The sequence below is a fragment of the Barbus barbus genome (assembly GCF_936440315.1).
Source record: "Barbus barbus genome assembly, chromosome: 48".
NCBI lineage: Eukaryota > Metazoa > Chordata > Actinopteri > Cypriniformes > Cyprinidae > Barbus > Barbus barbus.
This window is the reverse complement of record NC_136726.1, coordinates 6,554,231-6,568,981: the sequence shown is the minus strand read 5'-3', so window position 1 is coordinate 6,568,981 and position 14,751 is coordinate 6,554,231. Positions and strand designations below refer to the sequence as shown.

The 14,751-nt window shown below is 41.4% G+C and overlaps 2 protein-coding genes across 2 annotated transcripts in view; one reads left to right on the top strand and one right to left on the bottom strand.

Moving 5' to 3' along the window:
• Positions 1 to 14,751, top strand: part of LOC306866662 (ATP-binding cassette sub-family C member 8-like) — a 94,572-nt gene that overhangs the window by 69,203 nt on the left and 10,618 nt on the right. The window contains exons 20-26 of the mRNA XM_079411941.1: positions 3,504 to 3,602; positions 5,089 to 5,173; positions 5,613 to 5,693; positions 5,770 to 5,907; positions 10,687 to 10,812; positions 11,520 to 11,616; positions 13,855 to 14,102. Coding sequence (XP_079268067.1) covers positions 3,504 to 3,602; positions 5,089 to 5,173; positions 5,613 to 5,693; positions 5,770 to 5,907; positions 10,687 to 10,812; positions 11,520 to 11,616; positions 13,855 to 14,102 — 874 coding nt within the window. The remainder of the gene's footprint in view (positions 1 to 3,503; positions 3,603 to 5,088; positions 5,174 to 5,612; positions 5,694 to 5,769; positions 5,908 to 10,686; positions 10,813 to 11,519; positions 11,617 to 13,854; positions 14,103 to 14,751) is intronic.
• LOC306866337 (uncharacterized protein) lies at positions 7,113 to 9,696 on the bottom strand. Its single transcript, XM_079411462.1, has 5 exons — positions 9,633 to 9,696; positions 8,653 to 8,705; positions 8,324 to 8,403; positions 8,143 to 8,235; positions 7,113 to 8,033 (listed from the first exon to the last, which is right to left on the bottom strand). The coding sequence occupies exons 3-5, from the start codon at positions 8,393 to 8,395 to the stop codon at positions 7,716 to 7,718; spliced, it is 483 nt and encodes a 160-aa protein (XP_079267588.1). The 5' UTR covers positions 8,396 to 8,403; positions 8,653 to 8,705; positions 9,633 to 9,696; the 3' UTR covers positions 7,113 to 7,715.

The following is a 14,751-nucleotide window of genomic DNA, read 5'->3' as shown; positions in this document are numbered from 1 at the left end:
CAGGTCCTGTTGGGCCAATATGGAGCCACTACCAAGACCTGCTCCTCGTCCTCCCTGATCTTGCACATTGTCTGTGCTAGTAGGCTCACTGGGGGGAACGCATATTTGCGCAGGCCAGATGTGTGCCAGTGCATCCGTTCCGAGCGTTGCCTCGGTTAGGGAGTTGAACCACTGGCAATTGGTGGTTTCTGGAGATGCAAACAGGTCCACCTGAGCAACTCCGAACCGTCTCCAAATCAGCTGAACCGCCTGGGGATGGAGTCTCCACTCCCCGGGAAGTGCTGCTCGAGACAGCTCGTCGGCTGCCCGATTGAACACTCCTGGGATGTGGATGGCACAAAAGGACTTCAGATGCTTCTGACTCCAGAGGAGGAGGTGGCGGGCGAGTTGCGACATGCGACGGGAGCGTAAACCGTCTTGCCGGTTGATATACGCAAAGGTTGCAGTGTTGTCCGTACAGACCAGAATGTCCTTGCCCTGAAGGCTCCCTCTGAGGCGCCTCAAGGCAAGGCGTACTGCCAGCAGCTCGAGGCAATTGATATGCCAATGCAGTTGGGGACCCTTCCATACCCCTGACACTGCATGCCCGTTGTACGTGGCTACCCAACCGGTGGCCGAAGCATTCGTGAATAGCACAGCATGCCTGGATACCTGCTCCAGGGGCACTCCTGCCCAAAGGAACGAGGGATCTGACCATGGGCTGAAGGTTTTGCGGCAGTCCGGTGTAATCTGAACCCGGTGAGTACCACGTTTCCACGCCCACCTCGGGATTCGGCCATGGAGCCAGTGCTGAAGCGGTCTTATATGGAGCAGACCAAGCGGAACTATCGCTGCAGCTGCTGCCATATGCCCCAGGAGCCTCTGAAAGATTTTCAGTGGGACCGCCGTCCTGACTGATAAAGTCTTGAGGCAGTTCTGCACCGACTGAGCACGTTCCTGGGTGAGGCGTGCTGTCTGGTTGACCGAATCCAACTCCATGCCGAGAGAAGAGATCCTCTGCGTTAGCACGAGTTTGCTCTTTTCCCAGTTGACCCGAAGGCCCAACTGGCTGAGGTGCCTGAGCACCAGGTCCCTGTGTACGCACAACTGCTCTCGAGACTGTGCAAGTATGAGCCAGTCGTCGAGGTAGTTGAGGATGCGCACACCCCGTTCTCTCAGGGGAACAAGGGCTGCCTCTCTGACTTTGGTGAAGACGCGAGGCGATAGGGACAGCCCGAAGGGCAGGACCTTGTACTGACATGCCCAACCCTCGAACACGAATCTCAGGAATGGCCTGTGTCACAGGAGGATCGAGACATGAAAGTACGCGTCCTTCAGGTCGACTGCTGCAAACCAATCTAGGGGACGGACGCACCCGAAAATGCATTTCTGCGTCAACATCTTGAACGGCAGCTTGTGAAGTGCACGGTTCAAAACTCACAGATCCAAGATCGGTCTTAACCCACCTCTTTTTCTTGGGCACAATGAAGTAAGGGCTGTAAAACCCCAACCTCATATAGGCTGGAGGGACCAGCTCTATCGCGTCCTTTGCCAGCAGGACTGCAACCTCCGCATGTAAGACAGGGGCATCGACGGCCTTGACTGAAGTGAACCGGATGCCCCTGAACTTGGGGGGACGCCGGGCAAATTGAATCGCGTGGCCGAGTCTGATGGTCCGCAGGACATCGCACGACCCAGAGACTGTGCGGTCACCTTCGATGCTCGAAATGCGAGGTCCGTCGTAGCACGCAGCTCATGTAGAACCACCAGGTCGTGACCACTCTCATGCAGGTCTTTCAGGGCTTTGGCCTGGTGGACCTGCAGTAACGCCATGGTGTGGAGGGCAGAAGCCACCGCCTCCCCTCAGGCTCTATAAGCACTGCCAGTTAGACCTGACGAATACTTACAGGCCCGTGAGGGGAGACACGGGTCACCCCGCAGGGTGGTAGTGGTTGTTGGACACAGTTGCATGGCCACAGACCGCTCCATCGAGGGGATGCCCACGTACCCCAAAGCGGCCCCATCATGGAGGGTGGTGAGGGCGGAGGAGCCACAAGATTTGTGTCGGGCAGTGAAAGGTGCCTTCCACGATCTTGTAAGCTCCTAATGTACCTCCGGAAAGAATGGCACCGGAGTAACCACTCATCCAGCCTCAAAGGATCGGGACGCGGTGGAGGATTCCACACGAGCCCGACATTCTCGGCGGCCCGGGAAAGCATAGCCGTCATGTCTGGCTCGGACAACGCTACCACACCCAAAGGGGGCAGCGCAGCCGAGTCGTCATCCCTGTAGAGAGAGAGCAGCGATCAACATCTGGTAGTCAGAGGGGCTGCCGAAGCAAACGCTTGGTTCACCCCGTCCAGCAGAGGGCCCAGAGCTGCTCCGGCAGCTCCACCGGCTGCAGAGTGCTTGAGGGGTGAGGAGCTCCACTTGGGGAAGCCCTCACAGTGATCCTCAAATCACCTCTGACTCCACCGGATGCAGCGTCACCCCGGGTGCCGGGACGGAATGTTGGATCGCGGCAGAGGGACTCCGCCATGTTTGACATAATGGAGTCTATTACGCAACTCTGAGATGGTCATGTCCCCACAAGAAAACATGGTTCATGGTTCATCCACGAAAGCTTCCTCAGCGTGCTGAATGCCCAGACACGTAAGGCAGCGATCGTGACCGTCCTGAGGCGCCAGGAAACGACCACACCCAGGAACACACGGGTGAAAAGACACGTTCACCCGTGTTGCTCTTTTAGAGAAATTCGCTCTTTCAGTGCTGAAGCACGCAGGGGAGCTGGCCACCGCACACTCCTAGTGTGGCTGACAGCAGGAAGATGATCTTCCGTCCGATGTGACCACCGCTGCTGCGCCGTAACGCCCGAACTCGTAGAACACTCTCTTGGACAGGAGAGCAGTAGCTTCAATCACTACGGCTCGACTCCGAAGCGAAAGGATGAATTAATGCGGTGCACCTGCTGCCTCTTATACTCACGCTGTGATCAGCGGCAGCTGAATGCGAATTACTGCATGCCAATGTCCATTGGCTCGTTTAGTTGCACTCGAAGTGGATAGGTCTCTCTGGCGAGATCCCAATTTCGTCGGTCATCCGACGTGACACGGAGTGACCGACTGAAAGGGAACTGTGTTATGTCCCCTTTAATATGTCATTTCCTAAAAATATATTCCCCTCCATTTTAGCCATCAAATTAAAAATGGCGCAAGTTTGGATTTACGCATGCTGTTTTGACACAATCTGCATTGTAAAAAGCATTATGTAAATAATGGTGACTTGATTTGACTTGAAATCTAAATATCATGAGTCTATAAACAACAACATTCAGGTTCAGAACGACATGAGGGTAAACAAATGGTGACATAATTATCATTTTTGGTGTACTGTTCATGCAAATAATATATTTTTTTTTTAGTGTAGGTCAGGTAAAAAAGCTTGAACAAGCCTTTCTTTTATATTTAAGAGCAACATTGGTGTTGTGAAGGAGGTCACTGATGTTATGGCAACCCCTCTGACAGGAAAAGAGGTGCTGTGGCATATGCTTCCCAGAAGCCCTGGCTCCTAAATACCACTCTAGCGGAGAACATCACTTTTGAGATGCCTTTAATAAAGCAAAGGTAACTGACCTTCATTTACTTTCTCTAGATATTTATCATTGATTTCTCACTCCATGGATTTGTTGCCCATGCAAAAGCCACCATATGGCATCTAGGTCCAACGTTTGTGTCTAATGGGCCTTCTGTACGCATTATGCATTAACCTGTGTCTGGCATTCAGTTGCCCTAGTGATGTACAAAAGTCAAGCGTTTATTCTTCTTTTTAGTGTCCATTTGTCAATACAAAAGCATCCTCTATACCCATCTGACATTCGATCATTATCGCCTCTTTAAACTTCAGTGAGAGTCATTAGACAGATGTGGCCTTCAGTGTCTCTCTGTGAGTTGCCGCTTCTCATAATCTGTGTTTTACTGTTCCCTCAACGGCTGATACGTGTCATCAGTGTCTGTACTCAAAGTACATTGATCTATTTATTTGCTTACAGCCCACTTGTCCTTTTAAGATGCTCTCACAGTAGCAAAATTCTTTGGCGAAAAAGTCAGTTTACTGTCGGTAGTGTAAAAATATATGAAGCACAGATTACATGGAAGTCACTTTCAAACCAAGTAGCTTTCTGTTCATCAGTGCCGCAAATTTATGTGAAAAACGTGCAAAATCGGCATGGGGAAATTCCAATTCACACAGATTTCTATTGAAATGACTGGATTTCACCAAGCAATGGCAAATGTTACTGCACCTTTGGTCAAAGTTTCTTGTGCCAATTAATTTTTTCATGACCGTTTTCCACTCTTTGACTCAGAATCTCAGCTCTGAGGTTGTTAATCAATGGTATTTTACTTCTATTGAAGCTATCAACCGCATTTTCAACTTAATCTTACAATAATTATGATTAGAAATAATTGTGTGTGAAGAAAATACCCCCAGAGTCGCAATATGAGCTAAAAGCGCTTTTTAGTTCCACACACTTGTGTGTGTGTGTGTGTGTGTGAATATATACTTATATATTTAAAATGACTAGTTTTATATTTCTCTGTCATTATTCATTTGATTAATGTCATTCGCAAAGCTATGATGTATACAGTCTTGTACCTTTGCATTTTTTGGCATTTTTCGAATACTTTTTTGCTTCAAATCAAATGATTCACCTCATACTTACTTGGCCTGATCACACATTTTTTATGTTCTGATTGGCTTTTTTATATTGTGTATATTTTCACATTATTGTGGACGGACACATTTCTTAAAGCTCTGATAGTTTTGACAAATTATATTGGGACGTAAATTAGAATCTTTGGACTATGGCGTCATTTTCAAATGGCTTACTTTCAGTGGCTTTGTGAGTGTTTGTCTGTAATTTTTATACTTAAAGTAGTAATGCTTTAAAAAAGCTATTATATCAGTGACATGCAGAGAATCAGTAATTCATTATTAGCCACCAATTTTATTTCAACAACATTATTTCAAAAAGTACTAAAGCTAGATTACCACATAGTGTTAAGTATCTAGCCAGCTGTGCTTTAGTCTCATATCTTTTGTTGTTTCCAGGTACAGAGCGGTAATTGAAGCATGTTCTCTCCAGCCGGACATTGACATCCTGCCCCAGGGGGACCAGACGGAGATCGGAGAGCGGGTTAGTGTGCCGCCCATGTGACTTTGGTGATGCATTTCATTACCAGCCATCTGGAATGGCTTTAGAACTGCAAATGGTAGAGTTTCAGTTATGATGGGTCATATTGAATTCCACTGATAAACATGCATATTCCTCATGTTTTAGTATCCAGGCAGCCGTTAAAAAGGCACTGTCTCTTTTTGTTTACTCTCAGGTTTTTAGTCCAGGTCACATTTAAGGCAGCCTGATGTCGTAAATGGCTTTCAGGTTGTTCCTAAAAGCAGTTTTCCAGCTCATTTAAAGAGTTCAGTCAACAGTCAACATGATCAATACACATGACAAAGTGCGTGCGATACGGTTACCATAACAACTTCTACCCCCTGCCCCCTTCCTAATTAGGTGTTTTATCAATACAGCCTTGCTGGTAACTTTCCTCTTCCCTATTCTTTGCTCTTTCCAGGGCATTATTCTTTCCGGAGGCCAGAGGCAGCGAATCGGTGTCGCTCGAGCTCTTTACCAAACCACCAATGTGGTGTTCCTGGTAGGTCCAGATACAGTTAGCTATACATGCAAATCAGTGAAGTGAGACGTCAATTTTTTTTTTTCTTTTATCGTAGGATGATCCGTTCTCAGCACTGGACATTCACCTGAGTGATCACCTGATGCAGGAGGGCATTCTTAAGCTACTGAGGGAGGAGAAGAGGACGGTGGTGCTCGTGACACACAAACTACAGTATCTCCCACATGCAGATTGGGTACTTCATATGCAAATACACTTATAGTTCTTCCCCTTTAGAAAGTCATTTAAATCAGTTGGTCAGAATTTTGATGACTAGATAAGATTTATAACTGCTCTTAGGCAGAAGAGCAGACTTGGCCTTTTGACTCTTCTCTGTTATATCGGAAAGAGAAAAAGCAAAATAATTATTGAAAAGGTGAGCTCTGAGGTCTAGAAGCCTAATTTAAAAGTCAAATCTCACAAAGGCTGAGCTATACTTATGAATTATTTACCTTCATTCATCATCTGTCGTCAACCTCTAGAAATCATTTCTGAGGAGCCCTCAGAAATTATTTCTGTAGAAATGCGTTTTATTTATTGCTCAATACAAGCCTGTTCTAAAGGATGAATTAATTTGGTTTCTGTCATGTTTTAACCTGCAATTCCTACTAACGCAGTTCATTATAGATCACATTGAGTAAAATAGACCATCTGGTCTACAGAAAAATCTAATTAAATTCCCATTTGGCCACTGTTTGCAATGAGAGAAATCAAGCTGAAGACCAAACTAAAGCTGTTCAACTAAAATAAGGTCACTGCAGGTTTAGAATAGGCAAATCATTCTCTTCTGATAATTTCTTTTTCACCAACAAGAAATGTTCCACATTCGGACAACTTATGAGATGTAACAGGCACAAATGTTGTACTCAGACATGTCTCTCTGGAAACACTTATAACAATGCACCAAACTCCTACATTTTGAGCTCAGTTGCTGGAAACACTACTTTTAAAAAAAGTGAGACATGCATTATTTATAATAAAGGTAACTAAATATGTTACTTTTAATTTCTCTCTTCCAGAATGGAAGCACTTGCAGAGATTTTACTTTTACAAGAATATTCCAGGTTCAGTACACTCAAAAAAATAAATCGTTGGTGTAACTTAATATAATTATGACACACATTTCCACGCATTTGAATTATGTTATCTCTGCTTAATCTAGGCAAATAGAACCCATAAGCAAAAATCATCTTCAGCCAATGAGGTCAAATTATTTTTGTTTTAATTGTCTTGTGAATTTAACTTTACACAATTTTGTCTTGTTGAGCCAATTAATTGAAACCACTTAAATTTAAACAACCAGAAATATGTTAACTGAACGACGTAATTGTCTTTTAAACCAGCTTAATTTAATTACTGATATTTCAGCCAAAATTTACTTACAAATCAAATACTCAATGTGAATGTCTCAAATCTTTCTTTATTCAGTGTCCAAAGTGAAACAAAAAACAGCAATTACCGATCAGTGCTGACCTACAATTTCAAAACTACTCCATCTTAGAACAAGACAGATCAAAAATACAGTATTTCCAGAGTCAGTTTAAAGCAACTACAGAGGTAGTTTTAAGGTTTCAGGCAGGTTGACAAATATTTTGTCAAATAAAGAAAAACTACACAATAGAAATAGAGGAGAAACAATATTGCTATTGCATGCAATTAAATAAAATGAAAATCAACCACTTTTAATGCAGATTTGGCAATTACTGCACTCAAGGGAAAAAACACCAACTTGTGCTTAGTGTAGAGATACAATCTCAAAACTAGTATCTTACAACTACATATTTCAAGAATCACATTAAAGCAACTACAGCAGTAGTTGTAAAGTTTCAGCCAAGTCAAGAAATAAAACTTAGAAACCAACCACCGTCCGAAAAAATAAAAAGAGGATTAACAATACTGATATATTGCATGTAACCAAATAAAATGACTATACAATAATAATAAAAAAAAATTAAGACAATTTCTGCTCAGTGTTGAGCTACAACAAAATAGAACAAGGTCAACTTACTCCAACATCTTGTTCTTCAGGGTTTGCACTTTTGGTGAAAGTCTGTGTCCATCCAGGTTGAAGAACACTTTCTGGATTACCTCAAATGTAGATTTGAGTTCTTGTGGGTAGCTAAGGTTCAAGGCGTAAATGAGTCCGAATAACATGGCCACTGCTACAGCTGCATTCCTCAAGGAGCTGAGAACCTCAGTCCCTTCAATCACGACACCAACATCTACAGGCTGATCCACTGGGTCATGTCCTTCATGTCGAACAATATAGATCCCCATTACTGTCTGCTTCATCGCTTCTTTGGCACTCAACCAATCGCAATCCTGTGCAAAATAAACAAAATATGCAGCATTTGTATGACAACTAATCTTTAAGAACACAGTACAGGTAATATATGAAAGTGAAATAGACGGAAGAGAAGGATTTGCTTACAGCATACTCCTTGAACAGCTGTACATGGTCTTCATTCAAGTATGCACACAATGCTTTGAGGATGCATTCTCTTCGCACATCTATGCTGTTATTCTTAAAAAAACAAATACAAAACACCGTTAAAAAAAAAAAAAAATTGAATATTGATAACCAAGAGGTGTGTATAACTTTGTGTACCAACCTGTGAAATGGGTTGCATGATGTTTTTTATTGTTCGGCCATTGACTCCACATTTAGTGTTAAAAATCTTCATCAAGCTGTCTGAATATTGGTCAAGCACAACAATCAATTAGGAAATTGTAAAATCACAGGTATCAAAATGTATCAGTATGTAAAATCTGATTTAGATTTGACTATTATACATTTACATACTGGATTCCAAAACATGTATGTGCAAGCACCGATTAATAAAACACGTTCCTCTATTCCATGACAGTAATAAAAGGTGTTTTAAAAATATCCATGAATCAATTAAAATTAAATAACATTAATTAGCCTAATACTACTTACCCAATGGGGAAAAAAAACAAAGCCAAGCATGATTTATGTTTCTCTTGTAAAACCTGTGAAATGAAAACAAAAATGAATTAGCATGATATTTACTTGATAGTTATTTAATTTTTTTTAATGTATCAGAATGAAATGCATTTTTAAATAGATTCGGATGGTTTAGTTCTGCTACTGAAACCACTTTTCATGTCACTGTAAATTATAAATGAAACTTTCACTTTAAAAATTTGTGATCATACGTTCTATCACTCTTCTCTCCATACTCTGATTGTAAAGTGAAATGTACTGTAAATTAGGGCTGCAGGATAATCATCGTGCATATGTCACACTGAGCCGCATTTATAACGCAGAGCCGTTGTTCACTGAGGAGCTGCGCACCTGATGGAATTTACCGCTGATTACAGAACCGGCTTTACTGACGAGATGCGCGTTACACATCGTACAATGATGCAACCCTAACCATAATGTACTGTAACAGAATACCGCTAGCAAACCATGTCCCGACTCCATAGAACGCGTTTTTCGTTTTCCATGTATTTCCGAATACAAAAATCACGCTTTGGGTACTTATAAACTTGTATTTTAAGTGAAATAACTGTAAATCGTTTTACTTGAATTTGCTGTGTTCTCGTCTCTACCCGTACGGAAATATCACCTTGCTAACAGCAAGCTCAACAAAATTCAATGGTTAATTGGTTAATGTTTGTAATATAACTCAAACGATCTAGTGAAATACCCCTTACAACTAGTGTCAGATCTAAGTAAATACCACGTTAATGTCTAAATATGCACATGAATACAGGCATTTAAACGAATTTGCTATTTTTTCATTGCGTATACAGGGTGATCCGAGTCTGTTTTAAATATAAAAAATAAAAAGTCAAATATCTGCTTGAATACAATACTAGGACTGTTTTGAACAGTTTTTAATAACTATTAGCACAATATAGACAAGGATGGTAAAAGATTTTTGGACTTACCGATTTCAAACAACTCCACCACATTAATGGCGTCGGCTGAAGCGGTCACCGGAAGTTCCTGTCTTCTGAGCATGCGCAGAAGAAGTAGTTGACTCGACTCAATTCCTTTTTGTAGTTTCAGCAAAAATTAGTTGAGCTCATTTAATTTCCCCTGGATTTAGTTTAGATTGATTTGAAATAACTGTGTATATCCCTTAAACTGATTCATTTTATTTGTTACAATATACTCTATTTATTTTAATCAAACAACACACAGATTTCATTTTTTTGAGTGTACAAGTTCAGCTAAATTGACAGCATTTATAGCATATACTCATTACCACACACACACACACAAATATATATAAAAAAAATAAAAATACTTTATGCTAATCAACATGTCATAGATGTGGTCAATTGCGATTACTTTTAACCTTTCTTCAATATAAAACAAGATAAATTAGCTTAAAAGTTCAATTAGAAGTGGATGAGATGTACAAGAATGTGAGACTCTCCTGTAAATATCCTATAATTATTTTACTTACCTCATGTTCCCTAAAAACATCTTGAGATTGTACACAGTAAATCTGTTTTGTTTTAAGGTGGTTTAGATGTTTACTGGAAACGTTTTGATATGTTTGATTCCTAGATATAGTTTGATTGCAAATATTTCTTTAGTTAATTAAAACATAAATATGCATATTTCCAAAGGCTTTGATCCAACATATCTAACCAGAGAAAACGTTTTCATGAAATTGCAATTCTCACATCGATTTGTTGTCATCAGCCTTGTTATTAGAAATAAATAAAGCCCCAGTCTCTCTCATACTGGCTCTGGGTGATGAATTGCCTTGTTAAAGTCTTCCTCCTTCTGGCACTCAATAAATCACCAGTGGTCACACAAGAGTTTGTTTTTTGTTTTTTTTAAACTCCCTGTTAGTAGTCACTTTAAGCTGACAGATAGAAAGTGTCAGTCTTGCTGTTAAATATTGGCTTTACTTCTCATGGGGCATTAAAAATGTCCACCTTCTTATGTGGCAAATGAAGTAATAATTGAATGTTGTTTCTTTTGTAGATCATTGCAATGAAGGATGGCAGCATACAGACAGAAGGGACATTAAAAGACATCCACAATTCTCAGCCTGAGCTCTTCAAGCAGTGGAAGACTCTGATGCACAGACAAGATAAAGCATTTGAGAAGGTAGTCTGCAGAAAATTAATGAGATGCTAGAGGAAGTGATTTAAAGGGCAAGTTCGTTAGTTTAGCTTTGTTATGCCAAATATTCACTTGACCTTTTTGTTGACATTTGTTTGTATTGTTTGAGAGATTGGAAAACTAATCTCTGTTTATGCTGACAAAATATAAGCTTGGAAATCAAAAAGACAGGACACAGTGGATACACTGAGAAGAGAATGCATGTAAAATTGGAACAAATATACAAATCTAAATAGACTGTAATATACTCAAGTCTCCAAACAAGTACCTAATATGCCATCTAGTGGCCAACACAGCTGCCGATCAGGTCACTGAACTGTTCTTTTGTGTTAAAAAAAATACATTTAAGCCTCAGGACTTTGAAGTACCTCAAGGAACTGTGTTGGATCCCTTTCTGTTCATCTTCTACAAGGCATATCTTACAGTATTTGGACCAAAACTACCTGCAGATGTTCTTTATAGGCTTCTTCATTATAGGCTCAGATCTTTCAACATGTGCAGTAGGATGTAAGGATGTTTTTGCAGAACAGGTCATCTCAGGCCACTATAATTCAGTGTACCTTTGCAGAAACCCAAATACTCAGGCAAAGAATTGGAAACAAATCATATAAAGAATAAAATTGACATTTAAGCTGCTTAACTTGCCAAATGGCTAAACAGAGTACCCTGTTCTACATTATTTTGTGTTCCAGGAGACAGTAGATGAAAATATGACGGTGCTGGAAAGAAAAAACTTGAGGCGAGCCATGTACTCCAGAGAGGCTTTGAAGACTGAGGAGGAAGAGGAAGGTAAGAGTAGAAAAACATGCGGCAAAACACTAATACAAGTGTTTTAGTAGAGTGTGTATAACATGCTCATCTGATACAATAATAGATTTTTCCTGCAAGGTCCTTGCAATTAAAAGACAATGGGTTGTTGCATTGTTAACTATGCAAGCCCCTGGTATGAATCCTCATAAATCTTCATTAAAGATCTGGGTGACAAGAGAGTAGTACTTCTTGTTCCCTTTTGCAGTTTTTTGCTGATGGCAGCATTGAAAAAAGCCAATTATCTGATTGCAACACCCTCTGCAAGTCCTGATGCCAAGATGTTTGGATGCCCACCCTCACCACCTGTCAGGAAGCTCAGGATGCACTGACAGATGGCTGAGGGCACTGGTCTTGGTGGCAAGCCTAGACTGAGCATTGTAATGAATCTGTAAATATGATCCTTCCAAGTGGAACAGGGCAACATATTGGCATCATTCAGAGGTCTTTGCCTGCAATGAGGAAATTGCAATTGATATAGAGCAAAGCTAGACAACCCTTACTCTGGAGGGCTTCCTTCCTGCAGACCTTAATTAGCAAGTTAGGTGTTTTTAATTAGGGATGGAGCCAAACTTTTTTGAAAGTGTTGGCTGTCCCGGTATAGAGAATATGACCATAGTTGTCCAAGCTTTGTTTTTGTTGTGTTATGCATAATTTGTGAACATTTTACAACTACACACCAAATGCACTTTACTTGCAAATTTGTAGTTGATAATTTGTAAGTAGGACTTCATGGGAGGACTTGAAGTCAACATATAAAGTCTGTAATTCAGGGGTGTCCAGACCTGATCCTGGAGGGCTATTATCCAGCAGAGTTTGACAACAACCCTAATCAGGCACAACTGAAATGAAGTTCACAATGCAGATTTGGGAGGAACCTAATCATCCAGTCCTGTCAATCATCGCTACAACCGTATATAAGCAGCAGTCATTGCTCCATTCCAGTGACAATTCGTCCGGCACCCTCCACCTCCCCTTCTCCTCTAATTCCTCTCTTTTTCCTCCACACTGTACGATCATAGGGGTTCTTACTCTGAGCTCGGCTCGGGTTCGAGCCTCCTTCACGGACAGCAAGCCAAGTTTGTTTACCATTATCTGGCAGGATTGAATGGGCAGGCACACTCGTGAACTAGCTATTCAAGGTTTTCAGGATCACTAGAAGCTTGCAGGCAGGTGAACTGGAGCTAAACTCTTTAGGAAAGTGACCCTCCAGGAGCAGGATTGGACCCCCTGCTGTAACACATCATTCTGCTAGTGCCACTAGATTCAGTGCATCAAGGAGTTCCTGTGTTCATGGGTTTGGAGGGAAATAATGATTTCCAGTTATCGAGTATTCTCTAGATGGCAGATCTAGAGAATAGATAGACTGAGCGCCAGTCATGTGGCAGTTGGCCAAATTTCATTATACTCCAGTCCTGAATGTATATTGAAAGGTTGACTTACAAAATGCTATACTCCATGTTTTGCTTGAAAAAGTGACCAGAAACTCTTCCAGAAGTGTTACTGCACACATTGTGTTCACTGTGAAATCGCTGTTTTATTATATTCTGTATGCATCCAAGAGTTCAGGGTTTGGTTGGCTAGCTTCAACTGCCATTGACAGTAGCAGATTTTCTCCAGGTGTTATTTTGATTTGTTTGCTAAACATTGTTGAATTTAGTTGTAGCATGGGAGAGAGAGCAAGAGCATTTGTCATCTGCTGACAGTCCAGACCATACTGGAATTAATGAATAATAAATGTGGAGATGGTTCTGTCTCCTCAGCATTGGGAATGTGCTGAGTTCTTAAACCATAGTGGGCTGTAGCATGTTTTTTCCCTTCATGATGGCTAATGTGCTGTGCTAGTAAGTATTCAAGGGTATTCCTGGCACGGTCCAAGTGTTACATGCCTTTGGGCTTTGCAGACTTTTTCTCATGTTTATTCCTTTCTATATCTCTACCCTCTTTGACATCCGCCTACACTTGTGTTTTTTTTAAATGGCAGCATGACGCTGCTTTTTAAATTTATAGTAGCAAGTGCAGTGTGCTCTATACATTTCAAGTTTGTACTTGTTCAAAAGATTATTCTGTGGAAAGGATATTTTATATGAAAGTCAAAAGGTATAAGTTGATTGTTACATGATCTGCCTATATGTCTGTTTCTTCATCTTTCTACCTGGGACAAGTTGTCACATTGTATGTTACACAATTCAATTTCTGTCTATCCATTGCTATATATAGAACAGTCTGTGGAGAGCGATGAAGAAGATAACCTGTCTCAAGTGATGAGGCACAGAGCAACCATCCCATGGAGGTCCTGTGGGACGTATCTGAGCTCAGCAGGCCTCCTGCTGCTTCTCTTGCTCCTGCTGTCCCAGCTCCTCAAACACTCTTTTTTGGTGGCCATCGACTACTGGCTCGCTCACTGGACGTCCAAAGTCATCACAGCCAAAATAGATGCAGCTGCACACAACTGCTCCCTAGTGCAGGTAAAGATAGCAGATCTTACTTGTAAACTCAAATTTTACACTTTCTGAAGAATGCTATGTGGTTGTAAGTCTCTGATATTCTGGTCAAATATTTGTTTAAAAATGAACATCTGACACATGCCTTGATTTCGACTTTGAAAAGTGAATGACCTCTTGAATGATTTAGGCTTTAGGAGTGTATAAGATTTACATAATTTATGGTTTGCACCTGCTGAAGTGGCACCATTCCTCAACCTTGGACAGTTTAGATGCATAATTTAATTGGCTGCTTGTGTTATTAAAATTCTCCATGATAAATATGTCAAATTTGTAATGTCCTACTGGCGTTTTATATGTCCATGATGCACAAAAATGCTGAGAGTAGCACACAGGAAAAAGACAAGAGAAGGTGTTAAGAACCAGAAACAGACTTCTCACTTTATTAATAGACCACCGCTGTCACTGAGGAAGAGCATGTTGTGGTGGGCTTAGCCTGGAGCTAGCATGTGCACTGACAGCTCAGATAACACAGTAAGGCTAGACTCCAGTTGTTCAGGATTAGAGGCGAGGACGTTTATCTAATAAACCTCAGCTTGACTTGTGTTGTGCTGCTTAGAAGAAGCCAGTGGTTCTCCAGGTCTTTCAGGCCTTTCTCATAGACGGAAATATC